Source organism: Emys orbicularis, chromosome 1, assembly GCF_028017835.1.
Source record: "Emys orbicularis isolate rEmyOrb1 chromosome 1, rEmyOrb1.hap1, whole genome shotgun sequence".
NCBI lineage: Eukaryota > Metazoa > Chordata > Testudines > Emydidae > Emys > Emys orbicularis.
The window spans coordinates 115,464,676-115,491,526 of NC_088683.1; the positions used below are offsets into that span (position 1 = coordinate 115,464,676).

The following is a 26,851-nucleotide window of genomic DNA, read 5'->3' on the forward strand; positions in this document are numbered from 1 at the left end:
TAGGGAGGCAGTTACAGTGGGGGGGTCTCAGGAGGGGGCAGTCAGGAGACAAGGAGCATGGAAGCTTAGATAGGGGGTGGAGTCCTGGGGGGCAGTTAGGGGCAGGATCCCAAGGGGGGGCAGTCAGGGGGCAAGGAGCAGGGGGGGTTGGGAGTTCTGAGGGGGGCAGTCGAGGGCAGGAAGTGGGAGGGAGTGGATCGGGGTGGGGCTTGGGCGAGGCTCCCTGGGTGCACACCCTAATGAAATGTGCTGTGCACGCCTATGACCAGAATGCAAAGGCGAAATCCTTTCCCATATGCTTTACAAGTGAGTTTCCTTCTCTGTGGTTATGAGCACTTCCTTGGCTGATGGGGATGAGATCCTGTATTCTGCTTTGGGGCTCTCCAATGGTTCAGACACGCTAGCCTGGTGCTTCTTTGGCTGAGGCAAGTCCTCCGCTGGGGAAGTGAGTTGCATTAGCCTCTGCAGAGAGACAGGCAGACAGAGGGAATCTCTGTTAATTAAACTGACACCCAATAACAATCCACAGTAATTGCTGTGGGCAAAGGCATTTCAGAGAGCTAACGCTCCACTTTCCATTCCTTTCTGCCGTCTTCTCTCTCTCTCTCTCAAACACACACACACACATACACAACTTTACTTTTCTGATCTTTAGCCAGTTCTCATCCATGATTATTCAACCCCCAAGCTTACAATGTTGCTATTTGTTTACATTTTGGGACACATGTATCACAAGGCGCACTAGAAATGTATTTATGGGAGGAGGGACGGTTTTCTGTTTAAGGCACAGGAGTGGGAATCAGTACACCAGGGTTCTATTCCTGGTTCTGCCTCACATCTCCAGTGGCCTCAGACAAGCCCCTTGCAACTTCATTTTTCTGTGGTGCTGAGTAGTCACAACTTCCGCTGACTTCAATGGGAGTTGTGGCTCCTCTGAACTCATCCGATTCGAAGGGCTGATAATAAAGAATTGCTGCTCAGTCCCAGATCCAGTTCACGTCAATAGAAAAATCAGCATCTTCAGCTCTTTGTACCCGTGTTATCAACTGTAAACAGGGTTACTAACACTGCCCTCCTTACAGGGGTCCTGGGACGCTTTCATTAGAGGCTGTGCCATGCTTTGCGATCATTGGATGGAAAACGCTAGGTAATATTATCCCACTGCACACACCTACCCACAGAGCAGTGCCATAGAGAGAGATGCTTTTAGCTATAGATCTCCCTCCCCCCCCCTCCATGTTTATAGCATTCGTCTCACACCCTATACCCTCCTGAGACCCTGCACTCCCTGGGACTACCACAAAGAAGTGTTTCTCAGTGATTTTCAGATTCATTGAGCATCAAAACATTTCTCTAACAGACATTGGCATAGCTACATGTGTCTTTCTACTCAGACTGTCTGGCTCAGCACACACCACTCATCTGATCGCATGCTTACAGACTGCATCACAAACAGGGCTGAGCAATTAACTCATTTCTATAACTAATTTTGACAGTCTCTCTCTCTGTTTGTGAAGTGCCTGCCAACAGATTGTTGTTTTTTCTAATTTATTCAAAAATATTCATCCAGTAATTTCTGGCCTGTAGCTTGTTTGGAATTTGAGCTGTTTTTAGCTGGACACATAAGGTAACAATGTTTGTGTTTCCTGATTGGCCCAATGGAACTCTGGGAGTTAGCTTGCTGGTGTGAATGTCACAATTACCAATTAGAAATGTGCTTTCCATGAATATACTGCAATAGTCACTTGAAATACAGTATGCTGGTCCTTGGAGCGTTGCTGCCAGTACATGAATTGCTTAAAATATTCATAGGCAGTGAAAGAAAGAGGAACACAAGCACAGTCAGGGAGACTCCGTTTCAAAATCAGAACAATTATTCATTGAGGATTTTTCTTTTTTGGGGGGGGGGGAGGAGGTGGACAGACCCCTTCCTGCATTTCTAATCCATGTCCTTGGAAGCTTCTTTATAAAGAGGCAGGTAAAAAGTCCATGGAAGTTATATCTGACATAATATAAAGTGAGAGGTAAACAAAAAATATCTCTTATCTGTAACTTGACTAAATCAGTCACTTGAGCACACTATAAATTAGCACTAACGCATCATAATAAAATATTTGGCACCTACAGGAACTTTTTGGCTGTAGATCTCCAAATGCTTATTAAAGGTGGATAAGTATCATTCCCATGTTACAGCTGGGAAAGTTAAGTCACAAAGGCCCCCATCTACCTTTAATATCAGACAGTTTAACATCTTTCAGCTGTGTAAGCTGGTTGTGTTGTAGACTAGGTAGCTGAAGTCTTGTCTACACACAAGTTTTACCACTTTAATTATATCGGTCTCGTTAGTGCAATAACCACCCCTCCAGTGTGAGGACAGCTATAGTTTCCCCAGGGACTGCACCTTGATGTGGTGCGTATGCTTGTGTGCTCCAGGTACCCTGAGAGCTATGTTGGCAGGTGTAGAACTCGTGGTAGGGTCACCCAAGACAGAAAGGTCAAAGGGTAGGAGCCAAATTAAAGGCAGTCCACGGGTCCTACAAAAATGCTCTCTGTTACAGAAACAGCCTGGAGACCAGATGAATCTGTCACAGATTTGCAAATACAAACAACTGGAGAACCATGATGTGCTGGATGTAAAACAAGATGGTACTGATCAACCAGCAAATCCTGCTGACATTGTGATGCTGGAGAATCAAATCCACAAGGAAATGGGGTATCTTCACAGCTAAAAGTAAGTCAAGAATTGGGAGTTGGAATGTTAGATCCCCTGCCCAGCTGACCCCCTTTCCCACGGTTGGCTGGAGTTTGGTAAGAAGCAGATGTGGCTACAGGTTTTTTGGCTGCATAGAGTCTGTTTGAGCACCGTGACCTTGGACTGGAGGCAGCGTCTTATCTTTGGGCTGAGCTGAGGCATTGAGTTAACCCGTTCTCTTCTCCCTTCCTCCCCCTTCGTTCTCTCGCAACCTGCAAAGGAATCTTCCACTCCACACTCACACCTTTAACCCTTTAACCCTTCCCAAAATGCCTTGCAATGCTTGCAACAGCATTAGCAACATACAATGCTGATCTGCCTCCGCAGGGGACCCCTTCAGGGAAGGGGCCACTGGATTGTGACAAGAGCACAGGTAGACTGACACAAGTTATCAGAGAAATTAAAATCTTTGTCCTAAGTATACTTGGACTGACTGAGATGAGGTGGACTAGACCCATCTAATTATCATTGGAAGGTATGGTTGAAGAGAAGATAAGCATTGGGAAGGTTAAGTTTAGCAAGGAAGCTATTACAGCACTGAAGGAATGGGTACCTGCACATTCAAGAATACTGACCGCTCGCTTTATGACAAACCAAGCAAAAGTCACACTTGTTCAGTGTTCTGCACCTAATGATTGCGATGAACAAGGCAAAGATTGTTTCTATGAAAGGTTGCAGAGCGTCCTTGGCAAGATCAATAAATATGATATTGTTATCTCTATGGGAGATCTAAATACACAGGTTGGCGATGATAATACTGGATCTGAGCACATTATGGGCAGAAATGGCATATTAGAACAGACTGACAATGGAAAATGTTTTTATAATTCTGTGTTCCATGCAATCTATGCATTTCACACAAAGAAAGACAAACTGCCGTGGAGATGAAATGATGGCTTCGCACAGAAACTGCTTGATCATGTTGCCTTTAGTAGGTGCTAGAGAAGATCACAGTTGAACACCAGGCTGTATAGGAGTGCTAGTATTAGAAGTGACCACCATGTTGTTATTGGGACAATCAAAATAAAACCAAAAACAACAACACTCAAGGCAGAAGGTATGTATGATACTAGAAAGTTAGTAGATCCAACAGTGAAGGCACATTTCAAGATGCAATTTAGCAATAGATTTGAAGAGTTAAAGACACAGAGGGATAACAGAAAAACAATGGGAGTTTTTCAAAGAAGCAAGTCAGGATGCATCCAGGACTACCATGTGAGATGAGACTATCTAAAAAAGAAGAATGGCTCCAACCAAATACATGGAAGCTAGTTGAATAGAGGAAAGAATTAAAGAAGAGAAAGCAACAAGAATGAGACAGCAGTAAAAGAACTATTCTGCAACAAGAATATGCGGACAGAGACAAGGAAGTTAAAAGATTAGCCAGAAGAGATCATAGAGAATGGATGAAAAATAAAGCAAGAGACACTGCGGAGGCACATAGGAGAGAGGATTCTACAAAGTTTTCTCTAGTATCTAAACAACTGACATCACAATGCTCTAATCTTTGTAGAATTGTGTAGAAAAGCTCAAGACTGTACGATTTCAACCACAAAGGATGGACAGAGTGCCCGTTGGATGGTACATTTCCAGGCTGTGCTAAACCAGCCAGAACCATTAACACATACTGAGAAATGTGAAGACATAGCGGTCTTATCTATATCACTACAAGTAATCGCCTCGGAGGAAGGAACTAAGGCTATAAACCAGCTGAAGAGTGTTAAAGCACCAGGCTAGGATAAAACAAATGCTGAAATGTTAAACACTGGGGAGGAAGAGATGGTCAATTACATGTGCAGGCAGTTGAAGAGTGGTCTGGAGAAGGGACACCCATCCAAAGATTGGAGAAGAGGTGTTATCTGCAAAATCACTGAAAAGGTAGAACAGCTTATTTGTGATAAGTAGAGAAGGGTGATACTCCTAGCTGTACCTGGGAAAGTGTTTTGTATTATCATTTTGAATGGGATGAAAACTGCTATTGATAAAGTACTCAGGGAAGAACAGGCTGGATTTCAATCTGGTAGGTCATGTTCGGAAAAGATTTTCACCTTGAGAAGATTCATTGAGAAAGTTGCATCACATGGGTCAGCAGACTGAGGACTCAGTGATTCATAGATGCCAAGGGCAGAAGGGACCATTGTGATCATCTAGTCTGACTTCCTGTATAACACAGGCCATAGAACTTATATTTTAGAAAAACATCCAATCTTGAATTAAAAATCATGAGTGATGGAGAATCCACCAGGACCTTTGTGATCAGACAGAGACTGCTACGGTGGTTTGGCCATACCATCAGGTTACCCGTAGCAGAAGCACAAGATAAGTCTTAAATTGGATTCTTCCTGGGGGGAAAAGAGGACATGGAGGACAATGAATGACTCATTGCAGGATGACTGAAAATGATGTTGCCATCATGGAGACTACATATTATTGAGTCAAACAGCTTGCTCTGGACAGACAGCAGTGGGGAAAATGGGTTGCCTCATGCACCTCTAGGCTCAGGAGATTCCACAGCTAAAAGCTAAGAACAGTTCCACTAGTATAAAAGTGCTTATACCAGTCTAGCTTATTCCAGTGTGGGAAGGGGATTAAGGTATACCCACAAAAGGCACCTTTATACCAATATAACTGCATCTACATTAAGGGTTGTACCAGTATAACCATTCCAGTTAAAAACAACAACCCTAACCGAAATAGCAATACTGCTACAAAATCAGTGTGTAGACTAGGCCCAGGTGTTAAGGGCCTTTCCAACTGCATAAAGCTGGTCCAGCTGATAAAAGACCCTTTCCCCTGTGCAGAGAGGGCCAGTAAAGCCAAGTCACTTGCCTAAGAGCACAGATGTAGTCAATACTACAAGGCAGGTCTCCTGACTCCCAGTGCTGTTTCCAATCCAGGAAGCTGCATTCCTTGACTGTCTTCTCTAACTTCCTCCCTTCCCCATTTGCTCAAGGCTTTTCTCCCCATCTCCTCTGAATGGGGCTTTGCCTTGTAACTCATTAGGCACCTGAGTTGGGCACTAATCAGCACTGCCACACAGCCTGTCACTTCTAATTAAGTTAGAGTTCCTAGCCAGGAAATAAGAGCCTCATGGGCACAGATTCACCTTCCCTGAGGTGATGGAGCTGGAAAGGACATTGTGAGCCCAGTTTTTCCCCCTGATGCAATAGTACTGCAGGGTTCTCCTCTCCACCCATCTCATGTAGCGAGATTTGAATAACTCCCCCCAGCTCCCCAGAGTTACATTCCATCCTCCCCAATTCATTTACATTTCCATCAGCCTGAGCTGTCATTCAAACTGGGACAAACAGGGGGAGAGCTGCAGTGGCACAGGAGCCAGCAAACAGAGCTGTAAACAGGGGAGTTTGAGTGGGAGTTTGCAGGGGGAGTTTGGGGGAAGACTAAGAGAGGCAGGCAGAGGATCAGACAGGCTAGCGAAGGGAGTGTGCAGTGTTCTAGCAGTGTTTTGGTGCTTGTTGGGGGTTTGTTTTGCTGTGGGTGGTGGTGGTTTGGTTTGTGTTTCCTAGATTTACAGGATTTAGGTGGGAAGCCTATGACAGATTCAGAGGCAGCAGTGGTAGTGACCCAAGCAATGGAAGACACAATGAAGATGACTGGATGTGGAAGCTGAGGCATGTACATGATCCTGGAGGGGGTACCTGATAAGAGTTTCATCTGCACGAAGTGCCGCCTGATAGAGCTGATGGGAGAAAAGATCTGAGGACTGGAGATGCAGGTGGAAACTCTGGTTGAGTTTAGAAAGGGGTTCGAGCGGATGATAGAGCAAAGACCTGAGGAGTCTGAATGGAAAAGCTCAGACTTGCAGATATGAAACAGGACCAAAGAACTCTGAGGGGAGACTGCTGGGTCAGGAAAGTGGACAGTGGAAGCATGTGACTAAGAGAACCAGGCAGAGGAAAAGACAGGCTAATGAAGGAGAAATAGAGCTCAGGAACAGGTTTGCGGAGTTGGAAATTGAAGAAGGGGCACAGCAGGTGGTTGCTGAAGGTGAGAGGTCAAGGAAGAAGAGAAGAGCAGCTAGTCCTATAAGAAGAAAGGAAGAGTCAATGGAGATAACACCACCAAACATGAGCCCCAGGAGGATACAGGATGGGTTGCGGAGGATTGCAAGGGCGAATAGGAATCGAGAGGACTTGCAGCCAGAGGGGACAGGGGATAGACTGGAGAATCGCACCGTCACCAGGAAAAGGCAGATCTATGTGATTGGAGACTCCTTACTGAGAAGAATAGACAGGCCTGTAACCAGAGCTGATCCAGAGAACAGAAGGGTGTGCTGTCTGCCGGGTGCTAAAATACGGGATGTGGACCTGAGGCTGAAGAGAATCCTAATGGGAGCGGGAAAGAATCCGCTGATTGTCCTTCATGTGGGAACAAATGATACAGCTAGATTCTCACTGGAACGTATCAAGGGAGACTATGCCCAGGCTGGGGAAGACGCTTAAGAAAATCGAGGCTCAGGTGATCTTCAGTGGGATTCTGCCTCTTCCTAGAGAAGGGCAACAAAGGTGTGACAAGATTATGATGATCAACAGATGGCTCAGGCAGTGGTGCTATAAGGAGGGCTTTGGGATGTATGGCCACTGGGAGGCATTCATGGACAGAGGATTGTTCTCTCGGGATGGACTTCACCTGAGTAGGGAGGGAAATAGACTTCTAGGATGGAGGCTGGCACAACTGATTAAGAGAGCTTTAAACTAGGAATTGGGGGGAGATGTCCAGGTAATCTCCACGCCGGATTTTAACATTGAGAGGGAAGAAAACAAAGAAAGAAAGGATACAGCCGTGGGTAGGAGAATGGACATACGGAGGAAGGGTAGTGTAGATACCATTCTAATAGGTGATACTGGTGGTAGAATGTCTGGGCCTAATCAGGTAAAGAATGTGAGCGAAGCCAAACAGCAAGAATTAAGATGTTTGTACACCAATGTGAGGAGCCTAGGTAACAAAATGGAGGAACTAGAGTTACTGGTGCAGGAAGTGAAAGCAGATATTATACAGATAACAGAAACATGGTGGAATAGTTGTCATGGCTGGAGTACAGGTATTGAAGGGTATGTGCTGTTTAGGAAAGACAGAAATAAAGGCAAAGGTGGTGGAGTAGCCTTGTATCAATGATGAGGTAGACTGTAAAGAAATAAGAAGGGATGGAATGGATAAGACAGAGTCTGTCTGGGCAAAAATCACATTGGGGAAGAAAGCTACTAGAGCCTCCCCTGAGAGAGTGCTTGGGGTGTGCTATAGACCACCAGGATCTGATTTAGATATGGATAGAGACCTCTTTAATGTTTTTAATGAAGTAAATACTAATAGGAATTGTGTGATCATGGCAGACTTTAACTTCCCAGATATAGACTAGAGGACAAGTGCTAGTAATAATAATAGGGCTCATATTTTCCTAGATACGATAGTTGATGGATTCCTTCACCAAGTAGTTGCTGAACCAACAAGAGGGGATGCTATTTTAAATTTGGTTTTGGTGAGTAGTGAGGACCTCATAGAAGAAATGGTTGTAGGGGACAACCTTGGTTCGAGCGATCATGAGCTAGTTCAGTTTAAACTAAATGGAAGGATAAACAAAAATAGATCTGTGACTAGGGTTTTTGATTTCAAAAGGGCTAACTTTAAAAAAGTAAGGAAATTAGTTAGGGAAGTGGATTGGACTAAAGAACTTGGGGATCTAAAGGCAGAGGAGGCCTGGAATTACTTCAAGTCAAAGTTGCAGAAACTATCAGAAGCCTGCATCCCAAGAAAGAGGAAAAAATTCATAGGCAGGAGTTGTAGACCACGCTGGATGAGCAAGCATCTCAGAGAGGTGATTAAGGAAAAGCAGAAAGCCTACAAGGAGTGGAAGATGGGAGTGATCAGCAAGGAAAGCTACCTTACTGAGGTCAGAACATGTAGGGATCAAGTGAGAAAGGCCAAAAGCCATGTAGAGTTGGACCTTGAAAAGGGAATTAAAACCAATAGTAAAAGGTTCTATAGCCATATAAATAAGAAGAAAACCAAGAAAGAAGAAGTGGGACCGCTAAATACTGAGGATGGAGTGGAGGTTAAGGATAATCTAGGCATGGCCCAATATCTAAACAAATACTTTGCCTCAGTCTGTAATGAGGCTAATGAGGAGCTTAGGGATAATGGTAGGATGACAAATGGGAACGAGGATATGGAGGTAAATATTACCACATCCGAGGTAGAAGCCAAACTCGAACAGCTTAATGGGACTAAATCAGGGGGCCCAGATAATCTTCATCCAAGAATATTAAAGGAACTGGCACATGAAATTGCAAGCCCATTAGCAAGAATTTTTAATAAATCTGTAAACTCAGGGGTTGTAGCATATGATTAGAGAATTGCTAACATAGTTCCTATCTTTAAGAAAGGGGGAAAAAAGTGATCCGGGCAACTACAGGCCTGTTAGTTTGACATCTGTAGTATGCAAGCTCTTGGAAAAAAATGTGAAGGAGAAAGTAGTTAAGGACATTGAGGTCAACGGTAATTGGGACAAATTACAACATGGTTTTACAAAAGGTAGATCGTGCAAACCAACCTGATCTCCTTCTTTGAGAAAGTAACAGATTTTTTAAACAAAGGAAACACAGTGGATCTAATTTACCTGGATTTCAGTAAGGCATCTGATACGGTTCCACATGGGGAATTATTAGCTAAATTGGAAAAGATGGGGATCAATATGAAAATTGAAAGGTGGATAAGGAACTGGTTAAAGGGGAGATGACAACGAGTCGTACTGAAAGGTGAACTGTCAGGCTGGAGGGAGGTTACTAGTGGAGTTCCTCAGGGATCGGTTTTGGGACCAATCTTTTTATTACTGACCTTGGCACAAAAAGTGGGAATGTGCTAATAAAGTTTGTGGATGACACAAAGCTGGAAGGTATTGCCAATACAGAGAAGGACCGGGATATCCTACAGGAAGATCTGGATGACCTCGTAAACTGGAGTAATAGTAATAGGATGGATTTTAATAGTGAAAAGTGCAAGGTCATGCATTTAGGGATTAACAACCAGAATTTTTGTTATAAGCTGGGGAGGGATCAGTTGGAAGTAACAGAGGAGGAGAAGGACCTCGGAGTATTGGTTGATCACAGGATGACTATGAGCCGCCAATGTGATATGGCCGTGAAAAAAGCTAATGTGGTCTTGGGATGCATCAGGCGAGGTATTTCCAGTAGAAATAAGGAGGTGTTAGTACCGTTATACAAGGCACTGGTGAGACCTCATCTAGAATACTGTGTGCAGTTCTGGTCTCCCATGTTTAAGAAGGATGAATTCAAACTGGAAAAGGTACAGAGAAAGGTTTTCCATTCCTCGGATCCTCCTAGTAGCCTATCTTATGAAAGGAGACTCAAAGAGCTTGGCTTGTTTAGCCTAACCAAAAGAAGGCTGAGGGGAGATATGATTGCTCTCTACAAATATATCAGAGGAATAAATACCAGGGAGGGAGAGGAATTATTTAAGCTCAGTACCAATGTAGACACAAGAACAAATAGATATAAACTGGCCATCAGGAAGTTTAGACTTGAAATTAGACGAAGGTTTCTAACCACCAGAGGAGTGAAGTTCTGGAACAGCCTTCCGGGGGGGGGGGGGGGGCAAAAAGACATATCTGGCTTCAAGACTGAGCTTGATAAGCTTATGGAGGGGATGGTATAATGAGATTGATCTTGGACTATTAGCGGTAAATATGCCCAATGGCTTGTGATGGGATGTTAGATGAGGTGGGATCTGAGTTACTACAGAGAATTCTTTCCTGGGTGTCTGGCTGGTGAGTCTTGCCCACATGCTCAGGGTTTAGCTGATCACCATATTTGGGGTCAGGAAGGAATTTTCCTCCAGGGCAGATTGGCAGAGGCCCTGGGGGTTTTTCGCCTTCCTCTGCAGCGTGGGGCATGGGTCACTTGCTGGAAGATGCTCTGCACCTTGAAGTCTTTAAACCATGATTTGAGGACTTCAATGGCTCAGACACAGGTTTGATACAGGAGTGGGTGGGTGAGATTCTGTAGCCTGCGTTGTGCAGGAGGTCAGACTAGATGATCATAATGGTCCCTTCTGACCTTAAAGTCTATGATTCTATGAGAGATTTTGCTTCCCCAGGTCTACACAAGGAAGTAACAGTGTGTGTGGACCTTGGAATAGGGGGTGGCCACCTCCATGGCCCCATTTCCCCCCCACACACACACACACAGACATCTTAGAACCTTGCATAAGGCTCTCCACAGGTTCAGGTTCCCTGTGATGGAAGAAGACGGGATTGGGCAGGGAAAAGGCAGCTTTGTATAGACTTGGAGCAAGTTATATATCCTGCCCATACTGACCCTGGAGAGATTGCCTGGGCCAGGGCAGGGTTAGGTACTACACCTTGTGAAGAGTTATCTGGGGCAGCCCTGGCCAGGGGAGACACTGGTAAGGAGTAAGGGGGAGATCAGAGGTAAAGAGCCAGTGTCTGATCCAGGACTTGCACTTGGCACAACTCAGGAGGGTGCTCTATGCCACCTTCAGTCCCCCTGATCCTGGGGGCAGGTGATCTCCAGTGGAAATTAAGCCCAGAAGCCTGTGTCCTCAGGGGGCCTTTCTGGAAGCCAGGGATTGACATAGTATAGAGTTGCCTCAGTAAAACTCCCTTTTCCATTGACACTCTTTGCACCAGGGAGTGGGAGGGGTAGAGATAGATGCTGCTATGACAGCTCTGTGCCACACTGGGGGAATCCTCCACTAGCCGGGTAAGTCAGCATTATGGTTCCCTTGCATCATCATAGTCATGCATATCGGTTGCACATAGAACTGAGGATCTGGCCTGCTCCAGGAAGGCCGAGGTGCTTATTGGTCCCCTGGGAGCTGAGCAAATTCACGGGAACCTTCCCAGTGTAGCAACGGCCGCTGCAGGTCATTCTGCAGCAGACAAACGCCAGGCCATCCAGACCAAATGATCGGGGAGGACTTAGCCAAGGAGATCCTCACTGAGATGTCCTCCTCTGAGCCCCATCCTGTGAGTTTTATCATAGGAGGCGATCCTGACCACTGTTTTGTGTATCGCCCATGGACCCATAACTCCTCATACAGGCAAATCTTCCAATGAAGTCACTGGGAGTTTTGCCTGAGTAAGGGCTTCAGGATTTGGGCTCCTATAAACTGGCAGCTACCAAATGAAAGTACCTTTGTCCCACAAAGGCTCACCACATCACCTTCAGCCTCAGCTTCAAATGACCCTGCTGCTTCCCCATTTTCTCCAGCATCCAGTCCAAAACGTTCCTCTTTCTTTTTAAAACTCTCCATGGACTTGTTCCAGCCAAATGCACAATTCTGGTTTCTCTTTGCATTCCTTCCAAATCCCTCCATTCATCTACACTGGCCTCTTGCCTATCCTTTCATGGTCTCAAATGATATTGGCAAGAGAGCCTTCTCTTACACAGCTCCTTCCATTCTCATCACATTACAACTCTCAGCTAGAGAATCAAAGGGCTGACAGGAAAAGGGATGCATTGGAAAAAACTGACAGATATGGTCACATGCCTATAGAGGAGAGGTAGATAGGAGACATTTCTACTTGGTCACCACATTGATTCACTATATTCTTTTTGAAGCACTTCCAAACAGTTCGGGCCAGATTCTCCATTTTCCTGCATCTCGTGTCATTTTACACTAGTGCAAATTACTCCCATTCTAACTTATGCCAACTTTACCCAGATGTAACCAACGAACACGGTGCCAGGCCTCAGTGAACCAGGTCTATCCCTTCAAAGAAATGTTACGCACTGAATTGTCTGAATGACATTCACGATTGTGAAAACTGCTGTACTGACAGTGCCACAGATCAAGGACAGCATGGGCAGCATAAGGACTATCTTCATCCCCACTGTCCCACTCATGTGTCTCAAATGTGATCCACAGTGACTACCTCTGGGAGCAGGAGGGTACTTTATTTCCCACACCTCTATTCATCTGTGGCCTCTCTTCTAAGCCTCTTAACAAGAGGTTCAATTAGGGCCAGTTGCTGAGATGGTTTCGTACTAGTACAGTAGAACCTCAGCGTTACGGACATCGGAGTTATGAACTGACCGGTCAACCACACACCTCATTTGGAACTGGAAGTATGCAACCAGGCAGCAGCAGAGACAAAAAAAACAAAACCCAAATACAGTGCAGTTCTGTACTAAATGTAAACTACTAAAAAAATAAAGGGAAAGCAGCATTCTTCTTCTTCTGCATAGTGAAGTTTCAAAGCTGTATTAATCATAGAATCATAGAATATCAGGGTTGAAAGGGACCTCAGGAGGTCATCTACTCCAACCCCCTGCTCAAAGCAGGACCAGTTCCCAACTAAATCATCCCAGCCAGGGCTTTGTCAAGCCTGACCTTAAAAACCTCTAAGGAACAAGATTCCACCACCTCCCTAGGTAACCCATTCCAATGCTTCACCACCCTCCTAGTAAAAAAAGTTTTTCCTAATATTCAACCTAAACCTCCCCCACTGCAACTTGAGACCATTACTCCTTGCTCTGTCATCGCGTACCACTGAGAACAGTCTAGATCCATCCTCTTTGGAACCCCCTTTCAGGTAGTTGAAAGCAGCTATCAAATCCCCCCTCATTCTTCTCTTCTGCAGACTAAACAATCCCAGTTCCCTCAGCCTCTCCTCATAAGTCATGTGCTCCAGCCCCCTAATCATTTTTGTTGCCCTCCGCTGGACTCTTTCCCATTTTTCCACATCCTTCTTGTAGTGTGGGGCCCAAAACTGGACACAGTACTCCAGATGAAGCCTCACCAATGTCGAATAGAGGGGAATGATCACGTCCCTCGATCTGCTGGCAATGCCCCTACTTATACAGCCCAAAATGCCATTAGCCTTCTTGGCAACAAGGGCACACTGTTGACTCATATCCAGCTTCTCGTCCACTGTAACCCCTAGGTCCTTTTCTGCAAAACTGCTTCCTAGCCATTCGGTCCCTAGTCTGTAACAGTGAATGGGATTCTTCCGTCCTTAGTGCAGAACTCTGCACTTGTCCTTGTTGAACCTCATCAGGTTTCTTTTGGCCCAATCCTCTAATTTGTCTAGGTCCCTCTGTATCCTATCCCTACCCTCCAGCATATCTACTACTCCTCCCAGTTTAGTGTCATCTGCAAACTTGCTGAGAGTGCAGTCCACGCCATCCTCCAGATCATTAATGAAGATATTGAACAAAACCAGCCCCAGGACCGACCCTTGGGGCACTCCGCTTGAAACCGGCTGCCAACTAAACATGGAGCCGTTGATCACTACCTGTTAAGCCCGATGATCTAGCCAGCTTGCTATCCACCTTATAGTCCATTCATCCAGCCCATACTTCTTTAACTTGCTGGGAAGAATACTGTGGGAGACTGTATCAAAAGCTTTGCTAAAGTCAAGGAATTAAGTCAATGTTCAATTCTAATCTTTTGAAAGAACAACCATAATGTTTTGTTCAGAGTTACGAACAACCTCCATTCCCAAGGGTTCATAACTCTGAGGTTCTATTGTACTGGATGGAGATCATCTATTTGTTTCACACAAGCCAATGGGAAGCACTCACACAGTCTTCAGTCACTGATGACCTGGGCTGTATTTGAATCTGGGACCTAGAAGTTCTGGACCTTCTTTTACCTTCTTTAGTGATCCCCCGGTTTTCAGCAGGATGAAAATGACGTAGAGTGGAATGCAGATCATGGAAGAGAGAGCCATCAACCAGCCCAGAGCGTAGCCCCACGGAGGGTACACGTACCAGTTGTTGTATTTGAGGGGGGTGTACTTGATCACTGAAAATAGGAAAGTCACCTGAGGAATGAAGAACATAAAAGTCAGAATAGCAGGAGGGTACATGGTGAGTCAGAAACAGATGGTGAGAGATGGTTCCTGACAAGGGATGTATAAGCAGTAGAAGATTTGTGGTCTCCTTACCTAGTTATATCTTTGTTCGTAAGTGTTTGGGAGTTGGAAATAATGTCATGGGTATGTACACTGCTGTTACTTACCAGCCTTAACTGAGTTTTGAAACATTTTTTTGGTTTTTGGAATTTTCCCTCCCCCCTGTGCTGTTTTCCATTCACCAACCCCTCCCCTCTCCTGAACCTTTGGGATGTGAGTCTTTGTGCTCTTCTACCTCCTATTCCCCACCTTTCCAGCCCCTACCCAAATCCTTACCTCGCCTTGCCCTCTCCAACATGGATCCTCTAAATCTCCAGGAAATTCCCTCTCTCTCCAATGTATGTGTAGGAGGAAGGTCCTTATTTGTAAGCTCTCTGTAGTCAGGGTGCAGAATCTCTGGAGCAGCCAATCAGGGGCTGCAGTTTGGGCACCTTCTCTGGTGACTCTTGGCTTAGTCATGCCTCTGACAGGACTGACTTTTGAGCTCTGAGAACAGCCCTGGGGCACCCAAGGCCCTCTCTGAAAATACTAGTTGAAAGATGATCTCTCAGCCCGTACCCAGCCCTATAGAGCACTCAAACCACTGAGCTCTCAGCAACTCATGCATGACCAAGCAGCAGCTCTGAAAACTCCCTGATTGTTTTCAACTCCCATTGGAGCCCTCAGGTGGCAGCTCCAAAAGCTATTTGTGCCTATCCAAGCTGTTGAAGATTTTGGCCATAGTGCCTGATCCTGATCCCATTGAGGTCAATGGCAAACAAATGTCATGACGTTCATGGGAGTAGGATTAGGCCCATACCATCTGCTGAAATCAATGGAAACAGAACTGGGCACGAGACAAAAATAGTTAATATCTTCCCTTAATTATAAACTGCTTTCTTCAAACATAGTTGGTGGGTGCATTTTCAAGGTGATTTGACTTTATGGAAAGCAAGGTGCAGGAGCAAGATGTTTTTGAACTACCGGGAGTCATAGAAATGTAGACAGAAGAGAACATTTCAGAGCAAGGTAATTCTTTAATGAGCTGAAATTCAAAAATGATTTGATCAGTTCCCTTCAGGCTTTGCAGATACATTCTCCTTTGCCTGCAGAATAAATACGCCAATTTTCAGGCTAAATGAAATTTCCAGACCTAAGACAAGGCTTTACAATGGAAATTGATTCCAGCTTCAACTACGGAGAAGCTACTGTTCCTCCACGGCAATTCTATGAAACAATAGTGCACCCTCAAATTCTCTTCTTCACTCAGATTCTAGGATCCCTGTACAAACTTGCCTCACCATAGTTTGTACTTACCAGGCAAACACCAGGGGTGACAACCTGCCAGCACATCTTAATCAGCGGCCATGGCCGATAACCAATCATGTCCTCGATGTTGTCATAGAAACGGTCTGCACCTTGACCACCAGAGGAAAGGACAGAGAAAGAGAGAGGTAAAGGGGGTGAGAAATTTTGTTCTTCAGAAATTACTCATGCCAAGTCCAGGTTTAGTTATGCTTTACTAAAATGGAAGCTCTAATTCCATACAGCAGGGGTTTATTTGGTCCTCCAGGTGTTCAGAATTTCTGGAATTCAGGCCACTTATTTAGATGCCTAAATATGGAGATAGCAAATAACGCCCCTGCACCTATAGGGCAAGAGGGGCAGTTGTCCCTTGCTAGACCTTGGTTTTCACCCTCACCCATGCTCCATTATGTCTTCCACTTTTTGCCCTCCCCTTCTCCCACCCCCACCCCCCCCTTGGGATGTGGTCATCAGGAAAGCAAATTTTGCCCACCTGAATTTTTCTGAAATGACCCCAATGGCTAGGTGTCTCACTTTAGGCACCCCCTCTTAACAATTTGGGCCTAAAAGAACTCCCTAACCTAGCTGAACCCCTGCCCCCACAGAATAAACCTGTGGGTATACACAGGCTTTGTAATGTGCCCCGTAGGTCAACAAGAGACAATTCTGTTAGATTAACTGTGTGGCTGTGGGTGATGGGGCTCTCTGAAGAATATTCTTCCCTAGTAACCAGATGGATACATCTGGGGCTTTCAGCTTAATTGTCCTAGCTGGTTTCTAGGGCTGGTCCAATATTTTCCCTCAAAATGTTTTTAAGGCAAATTGGGTTTTTGACAAAGCAAAGTTTTCCATGAAGTGTCAACTTTCCATAGAAAATTTTGACCTTTTTTGTTTAAAATCTGAAAACTTTTTGCTGAAATAAAAAAAAGAAATCTATTTGCAAATGTTGACATGGTGCTTAATGGGAGTTGAAGTGGATGGCTCATGCCCTCATTCTCTGTGGCTGGGTTCCCCAGCTGTATTACATCTTCCATGATGCACCACATCCATGTGATTCCCATGATACACTGCAGTGGCTCAGTAAAGACAGGAGATTGGGGCATATCAAGGGATAGTCTGGCCAGGGAGCCCACTGTCCACCCCTAGAGGAATTTGGACATGAGGCACCAGAAAACTCCCATGAGTCACGGAGGCAGCATTTCAGAATTTCTGATTTTGGCCACAAATATTCAGTGTGGTGGGTTTCTTTTTTCTCCTGAAAAGTTGAAATTTTCCATACGGGGGAAAAAGCGTTTTTTGGACCAGCTTTACTGATATCACTTTCCAGGTTCAAAGAGGACCATGGAATAGTCTGTGTGACATTGCACAATCTTTCCACAGGAACACACTGTGATGTTAAATACAGCCTGGGCAAATTCATCCCTGGTGTAAATCTGCTGAAGTCAATAGAGTATCATGAACATAACATAAGAACAGCCATACTGGGTCAGACCAAAGGTCCATCTAGTCCAGTATCCTGTCTTCTGACAGTGACCAATGCCATGTGACCCAGAGGGAACGAACAGAACAGGTAATCATCAACTGGATCCATCCCGTCACCCATTCCCAGCTTCTGGCAAACAGAGGCTAGGGACACAATCCCTGCACATCCTGGCTAATAGTCATTGATGGACCTATCCTCCATGAATTGATCTAGTTCTTTTTTGAACCCTGTTATAGTCTTAGCCCTCACAACATCTTCTGGCAAAGAGTTCCACATGCTGTGCATTGTGTGAAGAAAAACTTTCATCCTGGATTTCTCTACAGGATCAAGTGGAAGGGAAATCGTGGATGACTGGAGAAAGAGCTCTTTTTCAAAAGCAAATATATCAAACGATAGCAAGGAGAACACAAGACATCTCTGCACAGGAATCCATATTCTACTAATTATATTTAGTAGTAGTATCGTTAATGTTTCCTTTTCCAAATGTATTCCAGATAAACACCTTTTTCTGTAGTTCCAGCGCACCCATTGCAAGCAGTGGATGATGTAGTGGAACACGGTGGGACCTGACATGAATGGATTCGGAGTGCCCTTGAACACGAGGTTTGCATGATCTATCTTTCACAAGCAAATGACAAAGTAATCAGGCTGAAGAAGGATTATATGCATTACGGGAGGGAATGCCCTAAAGATCTCCCCAAAGCGATCTTCGCTGGAAGGAACAGAGGTGTCTGCTTTTATCCTGCGCATCCTAAGAGTTGCCAGACTGGAACAAAGCAGTAGTCCATGAAACCTAATATCTCCTCTGCAAGTGACCAGTGTTGGATGTTTTAGAAGACATAAAAACCCCATTGACAGTTCCCCTACTTTTGCAAACCTATATCCAGAGGGGAAGTTTCTTTCTGAACCCAGCTGGTGATCTGTTTATGCCCTGAAGCATCAGGATGCAGAGCCCTTATAATGTTTTCTCTAGCCTGTAAGAACCGCAGATGCTGTTCAAGTTCAAATGTGTCTAATCTATTTTTGAAGTTATTAAATTTTGGTTTTCTCAAGACTATCCAGCAATGGTGAGTTTCTCAGGTTAATTATATGGTGCATTAGGGAAAAAAAGATTTCCTTCAATCCATTTTAAATTTGTGGCTCTCTGTCTCCCCTTGTTCTTTATTATGAGAAAAGATAAAAAGGTGCAATTGCTCATACAATAACTACCATCCTCAGGGCTTGTCTTCACTACCCGCCCGGATCGGCGGATAGAAATCGATCTCTCGGGGATCGAATTATCGCGTCTCGTTGGGACGCGACAATCGATCCCCCAGTCGATGCGCGTACTCCACCAGCCCAGGTAGGAGTAAGCGCTGTCGACGGGGGAGCCGCGGCGGTCGATTTGCCGCCGTCCTCACAGCGGGGTAAGTCGGCTCGGATACGTCGAATTCAGCTACGCTATTCGCATAGCTGAATTTGTGTATCTTAAATCGATTTAACCCCCCCCCCCCCCCCAGTGTAGACCTAGCCTCAGTTTGATTGCCCTTCTTTCTCTAATTTGAGATGAACTCACCAAAGCCAAAAGCAGAATTCAAGTATACAACCCATTCATAGAGTACCATAATCATCATTTGCAGTCCTATAGAACCTTTCATTTGAGGATCTCAAAGCACTTTACAAAAGTAGATATTATTGTCCCTATTCTACTGAGGAGCAAGCTAAGGCACAGAGAGGCCAAATAACTTGTCCAAGATCTGCCCAGCTAAGCAATAGGAAAGCCCAGAATGGAAACCACGACCCAAATCCTTAGCTGGTGCACACTAGCATAGCTCCAGTTGAGGATCTGGCCCAAGTTCTTCAGACTCTCTGTTCTCTGAACTATCCACTGAACAGCCGTGTTGTCTGTTTTATTCTCTCTTTTCTTAATGCAGCCTCAATCACATCTTCAACTAGCACCACACACTGAGCGGACATCTTCACTGGCAAGACCATAGTGATGCTTGGATCTCTTTTCTGAGAGGATGAAACAAATTCAGAAGCCATCAGTGCAGGTGTGTATTTTAAATTATTCCTCCCAACATGCATTTCTTTGCACTTGTCTACACTGGAATTCATCAGCCATGGTGTTGGCTCATTTCAAAAGTGGCTCAAAAAGTCATTTCAGTTCAGGATGGGATAGAGGGGAGCGGGGGAGTAGAAGTGTGAGCTACCGGGACTTGGGAGTCTGCAGATTGCTTATAATTTAATCTGCACAGTAGGCAGAGACAAAGCTCTGAAATTTCACATGCAAATGTAGAACAAGAATAGATCATAGTGGACGGGAAAGCTGCTAAAGTGGATGCTTGCCTCAGATAACCAGTCCCTGTTATTCCAAAGCAGAAGGCAGAGCTGAGGAGAAGACTCCAGATTCCCCAGCAGCTTCTTGTCCATCCTGAACAACATCACGAAGAGTAAGAGGCCTCTCTATTTGAAAAGATCAGGTTGACACTTAACCTTCCATGGAACAAAAACATGGGCTCTAAGGAAAGTGATGAAGAATGAAGCAGAGAGACGGTGCGTGGTGCATGTGTGAGTGGGAAGAAACCAAGGGACAGTTTACTGACCATGAAAATGCTATAGTCATGGGCAAAAGCAAGCTGTGTCATGAGGTGGGAGAACTGGGAACCAGCACAAGGCACGGGCAAAGAGAATTCATTGGAGGTGAACAAATGGAAAGACACTGGCAGTCTCCAATGCAAACCTTATGTGGCAATATTTAGACCAGGATAAAATCCCCAGAGGCCTTCACCTTTCCCAAAATAGAGGGAGACTGATGAGGAGACATTGAAGACATGAGTTTGCAAAGCATAACCAGAGAGAAGCTAAAATATGGCAGTCTGGCAAAGAGGCAGCAGAGCCCTCTAAGCAACCCACCCATTGGATGGCAGGGAAAGCACAAGTACCTGTTCAGCAGGCTGAAGCTGCAGAAGGGAAAGGAAAGCAGAAGAGTGAGTGGAGGCATGAGAGGGGAAGGAAAGAGCACCAGTCAGGGATCATGTTATGAAAGAAAAGAGGCAATGGCAAAGATTAGTTGTCCAGGAATCCACGCTGAAGATGGGAGGAGGGCCAAAAATAAGTGTAATTCATTCTTATCTGTTAATTACACTGCTGTAGCACCCAATCACGATCAGGGCCCCATTCTGCTGGGCGTTGCACAAACACACGGGAAGACACCGAGTCCCTGCCCTGAGAGTTTACAATCACAATGACAGCAGAGCTCCTGAAACAGAGCACCCCAGGGAGGCGGGAAGAACTCTCACGCCTCTCGATGGGCTTGGTGCAGCTGGGGCTAGGGCACAGAACTGCCCCCTGTAGCTCCTCAATCCTAGACTGTGCAAACACAGGGCCTGTTCCTGGCATAAATTAGACAAGTCTGGTGGATTCTCTACTAGACTCTAACGGCTAATGGTCCCAAGGGGGTGTTATGGCAGCCAGGGGTCACTGGGGCTATGCTCCCCTTATCTCCTGCACAGACTACGGGGAGAGGGGTTGGCATAAAGTCACTACAGCCACTATCCCCTCCTGAGGTTCTCCTATGCAGGTGGAATCCTCCAGTGGCTGGCTACACTGCTTGCCAAAGGAACAGTGTAAGGTATCCCGGCTGCAGTCACAACAGAGAAACAATGGCTTCTCTCTCTCCAAACTCAGTCTGACAGCGCTGCCTCAGCTTCCCTTTGGAAGGTTGTCTCCACAATCATAGGAGCTAGAAACCTCTTCTCCTCCACACCCACCCTCCGAAAGAGCTTAATTCCTGCAGGAACTGATTATGGGCTTATCTTCATTGCAAAGTTTCACTCAAGTTATAACTCGAGTGTTGCCGCTTAGAGATCAGACATTTCCAGGCCTGGGGTCTAATATTGAGCCGTGCTGAGCACCCACATCCCTCCTTGACTTTAGTGAGAGCTGCAGGCAGTCAGCACCTCTTAGAATCATATCTGACTAGGAGCACAGGATTGATCAGATCAGATGGATCATTATGTCCGGTATCTGATGGTCAGTGCTAGTGCTCCGGAGAAAGGGATAACCCATGCAGTTAGCCAGAGGAGTAATGCTCCATGAGGGTGGTGAGGGGGATCCCTAGTTCTTTGTCAATCTTTATATGCAGGAAGGAGCCCAGAGCTGTCGTAGCTGGACACACATTACAGAAATTAGTGAAAGAGTCCCATAAAGGGAGCTACTCTCCTCCCTCCCTCTTACTAAAAAGGGAACAGATCCTGGGGCCCAATCCCTGTGTGACTCTGTATCTCCACCAGGAGAAGGTCTGTTTGAGGGATGCATCCTAAAGGTGAAGCGCCCCAGGCGATCTTGTGGAAGAAAACCCGGGCTGTGTTTAAATTCTAGGGGGGAGGATTCCATTCATTCTATGGCAATGAGATTTCATTCCCCCTATTGCAGGGCTTCTCAAACACTGTCAGGGCGTGGACCACATTTACAGACAGACGGCCTCCTGAGCATCACGCCTCCCCGTTCACAATTGCACAGGCCACATCCCTTCCCAACTGTGATCATATTACACCCTGGTGACAACCTCACCGATTGCTCATGTAGAAAAGACTTACTAGCAATGAAGTCAGGGCACCCTTAGCAGTCTGTAATGGGACATAGCAGCTGGGAACGAAGAAGAAAGCCAGCCCTGTTGGGAGCCACTATCCTGCTGAGTGTTAGCATGCTGCGTATTCACAGAATCATAGATATGTGGGGCGGGAAGGGACCTCAAGAGGGCATCGAGTCCAGCCCCTGCTCAGAGGCAGGACCAAATGAACCTAGACCATCCCTGACAGGTGTTTGTCTAACCTGTTCTTAAAAACCTCCAGTGATGGGGATTCCTCAACCTCCCTTGGAAGCCTGTTCCAGTGCTTAACTACTATTTATAGTTAGAAAGTTTTTCCTCATATCTAACCTAAATCTCCCTTATTTTACAGTAAGCCAATTACATCTTGTCCGACCTTTAGTGGACCTGGAGAACAATTGATCCCCAACTTCTTTAGAACAGCCCTTAATATATCTGAAGACTGTTCTCAGCCCCACCCCACCCCTGCCCCGTCTTCTTTTCTTAAGACTAAACATGCCCAGTTTTGTTTTGTTTTTTTAACATTTCCTCATAGGTCAGGTCAGGACAATACATGTTGTGATTGTAATGGCTTTACTCTAATTTGCACTTGCTGGCTTCATTTCTAAGAGTGTTCAAATGGAGTCAGTAGGGAAAAAATGGGGGAGTTGGTTTAAAAAAAGTGACTAATGCCAGTTAATGGGTTTTCCCCTGGCTATGGGTCAGCAGCACCGATTCTCTGGCTTGCATTGCAAAGTATTACAGCAGTGGCGCTAACACAAACACACATTCCAAGCTTCCCTATTGCCAGGGATTATCATGCCATCCACCACTAAGTAGCTTCCTCCTGCCTGTCAGCAAGGCATTGTTACAAGGATTTGAGATTTCAGGTCCACAGCTTTAGTCCTGTAAACAGACCAGGCTGAGTCAAACCCACTGATGGCCTTTGCCAAAGGGGAAGCACTAATGTAATTTTTTCCCAGCTCTGAAAACCGAGCGTAGAATAAATTGATAAGTTTTCAGAGCTCTGGATTTGAAGGCTGATGCCCCAATAACATGCTGCAGGGAGCATTCTCCAAACAACACGTACACACTGGGATTAACTGTTCCAGAAGAGAGCTCACATACAGTCCTCTTGCTGCATCAGAGCTGAGATTGAAACCATGAGGACTGTTTTAGATAACCAGAGCAGATACAAGGTGAAGTGATGCCCTAAGGCAGCATTTTGGGTGGTCCTGCAATGAATCCATGCTCTGGTTTTTGCATTTGTATAAATCTCTCTCACACAGACACATGCACACACAGAGGGAGCAGGCACAAGCTTTTGGGGTCCAACCTTGTTCCTCTTCAAGTCATTGGGAGTTTTCTATTGATTTCACTGGACGCTAGATCAGACCTTTAATTTCATTTGTAACTGTGGCCAGACACTATGCAAATGAGTTTTATGCATGCTAATTCACAGTGTGTATGTATATGGAATTTCAGATTAAATAAATTGTCAGGATTAAATTAACAGAAAGACAGAGGGAGATCGCATGACAGGTCAGCCATAAAACGGCAGCCAGTGCCACTCCTACGTGGAGAATCCTCTTCTGCTCTAAATGAGCATAGTCTGTGTCAGCCAGAAAGGGCTAGAGGTCCACTGGCAGAACAGCACAGTGCGTGGGAGACAGAACCTATGCCTGAATGAGCAGGAAGACTGAATTCACTTCTCTTCCTGGGAAAATCCCTTTCAAAGCAGAGATAAGAATCATTCCTACACTAAGTGTATGGGGACTGAGGAATCCCATGGGTGAACAGATTAAATGGGAAGCACGAGGCATTCCTGCTTTTCCATGGGGCTGACATGGCTATTCCCATCCCTCCCATAGCAGCCTGGGTCCTTGTGTTCCACTTACCATATACCCAGCCAACACAGATGACTTCAAAAATGGCCAGGAACAGTAGGCACGTACCGCTGGCAGCATAATAATCAAACAGCTGGAAGATGTACATTCCACCCTGTGTCAAGCAGAGAAAGGGGAGACGTGGAGGGCTCAGCAGAAGGGTATGTGCAAGAGAAAATGGAATTTGAACAAATACAAAACAAGGCTGAGGGACAGGGGAACTGCACACAGAGCAAAGGGGCGTTGGAGGAAGGATCTCTCTCTAGGCCTGTCCACACTAGGAAATTATACTAGGTACCACCAGGCACTAAAATGATGGTCAGGCATGGGGCCAGGATGATGTTTCACAATCATTTCATAGCATGATTTCACTGTCCACAGAGAATAGGGATTTGGGGTTTTTTTAAACGCTGCTATAGACCATTCTCCCTGGCAAGTTTCTCGCACTGTTTCTGAATGTGGTCCTTGGCTATGTTGAGCTTTGGGCATAATCCGTAAAGTTTAGATCTAGGTGTGAACTACCCTGAAGTTCAGTATGTTTAGATGCCGGGTTTCTAGTTCAAGCCCATCTCTACATGTTGCAAGGATCCCAAGCATAGTTGGAAGCCCTATGGAAGCAACGGCCTTTGGCTCTCTATTGTGCAATGACAATGGACTGAGCATTTGTTCTACTCTCAGGAAAACTATTTGTACAATCTGACTCTCTCTTGTGTTCTCACAACTTGTCTTGACAAGAAAATAGCACCTCCAAGAAAAGAAAAAAGTGGAGTAGATACATTGGAAAATTATTCAACCCTTTGAATGGCCACTGAGACAGAAGAAAAGCTTTCCTATTAATCCCACCAAACACTGAGCCGGCTTTGTGCAGTGTTTAGATTATCCCGCAGTGATGGGCAATGTGTAAAAGCCCCAGGGAAGTTAGATAGGTCCTGAAGTCCTGATGCAGTTTTCACCCAGTCCTTACTCAGGCTAAACTCCTATTGCCTTCTGCGGGAATTCTCCCCAGTAAAATCTCAGCAAGGACCTCTGAATTTTCAGATGACTGCAGGAATGCCATCTAAGAGAGGTTAAGGGTTGTATCAGATAGCAAGATCCTGCCGTCTCCAGAGTGTGGGGAGCAGCTATCAATGACTTCTTTCCTCTAAATCAGTGGTTCTCAACCAGGGGTACACGTACCTCTGGGGATACGCCGAGGTTTTCCAGGGGGTACATCAACTCATCTAGATATTTGCCTAGTTTTACAACAGGCTACATAAAATGCACTAGTGAAGTCAGTACAAACTAAAATTTCATACATACAATGACTTGTTTATAGTGCTCTATATACTATACACTGAAATTTAAGAACAATATTTATATTCCAATTGATTTATTTTATAATTATATGGTAAAAAATAAGAACGTAAGCCATTTTTCAGTAACAGCGTGCTGCGACACTTGTGTATTTTTATGTCTGATTTTGTAAGCAAGTAGTTTTTAAGTGAGGTGAAACTTGGGGGTACACAAGACAAATCAGACTCCTGAAAAGGGTACAGTAGTCTGGAAAAGTTGAGAGCCACTGCTCTAACTTAGTCTAGGACCTGCTATCAACAGCCTTCATACCCCCAGTCATGTTTTCCATGACAGCCAGCCAACTGTGCCTTCCCTTGGAAGGCCTCCACCATGGCAAAGAGTGGCAGCATTCACATCTCACGTGTAGCTCCTCTACTTTTGACCTGAGAGCCATCAGAACTGGAGTTTGGATATAAAGTTCCTTTCAGGTGGCCCTTCCCTGGTGCTCTGTTCAGGGGTAGGCAACCTATGGCACGTGTGCCAAAGGCAGCAATCGAGCTGATTTTCAGTGGCACTCAGACTGCCCGGGTCCTGGCCACCGGTCTGGGGGGCTCTGCATTTTAATTTAATTTTAAATGAAGCTTCTTAAACATTTTAAAAACCTTATTTACTTTACATACAACAATAGTTTAGTTATATATTATAGAGTTATAGAAAGAGACCTTCTAAAAACATTAAATTGTATTACTGGCACGCGAAACCTCAAATTAGAGTGAATACATAAAGACTCGGCACACCACTTCTGAAAGGTTACTGACCCCTGTGCTAGGTTATCTCTGAGACATACCCCAGAGGAAGGCTCAGCTATACAGTATGACAGCATCTCAACTGGCACTATATAAGAAAGAAGAACTACTGGTTCTGATATGCACCAGCTAATAAAGTAAACTAAAGAGAGAGAGAATAACTAACAGTGTGAAATACAAACTTGCAGCAGATAATACTGCTCCAAACAAGTCCATATCCCTCTCCCCCACCATGTACTTCCCTTCTTACCTCAGTGACTAGCATCAGGCTAAGTAGGTAGCATATGACTGCAAAGGCCAGGATCAGCAGCTCCCGGTGCCCTTTCTTCTGGAGAACTTCTGGGTACATGTCGACAATGGCCGTCACCACGCTCTCAACAGAGACGAACTGCAGAAGAATTCATGTCAAGAAACCAAGGACCTAATGTCTCTCTTTTCCTAGCCATCCTCTTTCCCACTTCCATTCTTCCACTCAGTTAGTCTCTCTCCTTTTTCCTACACCTAAAGCATGAACGGCTTGGAAACAGGGAGGTGTAGCTGCATCTGAGTCCCATAGGAAGTGGAGTTACCACTGGTGCAACATCAGGAATTGAGCACCCTGGAGGAGTGACTGGAACCACATCTGGAACTGAGTGAGATTATCCCAAGCCTTCCACCTGGAGTAGGGAGGATGTTCAGGTACAACAGAAATGACACACGGAACATGGAGACATAAGGGAATTGCACCTCACCACAAAGGATTATCAAGAAATAAATTGTGTGTCACAAGGAACCACTGTGGTATAAAAGAAGTTACTGCCAGGAAGCAGCTACTCTGGAGGCAGGAGACAGTGAGGGTACTGCAGGTCACAAGTCACACCTGGAATCAAGAACACTCGTAGTAC

General features: G+C 45.3%; 1 protein-coding gene across 1 annotated transcript in view; it reads right to left on the reverse strand.

Annotated features, from left to right (window-relative positions):
• Nucleotides 1-300: 300 nt before the first annotated feature.
• Nucleotides 301-26,851, reverse strand: part of LOC135891824 (sodium- and chloride-dependent betaine transporter-like) — a 44,355-nt gene continuing 17,804 nt past the window's right edge. Inside the window, exons 10-14 of the mRNA XM_065419497.1 lie at nucleotides 26,218-26,355; nucleotides 23,902-24,004; nucleotides 15,963-16,063; nucleotides 14,406-14,576; nucleotides 301-462 (exon numbers count right to left, since the gene is read on the reverse strand). Coding sequence (XP_065275569.1) covers nucleotides 301-462; nucleotides 14,406-14,576; nucleotides 15,963-16,063; nucleotides 23,902-24,004; nucleotides 26,218-26,355 — 675 coding nt within the window. The remainder of the gene's footprint in view (nucleotides 463-14,405; nucleotides 14,577-15,962; nucleotides 16,064-23,901; nucleotides 24,005-26,217; nucleotides 26,356-26,851) is intronic.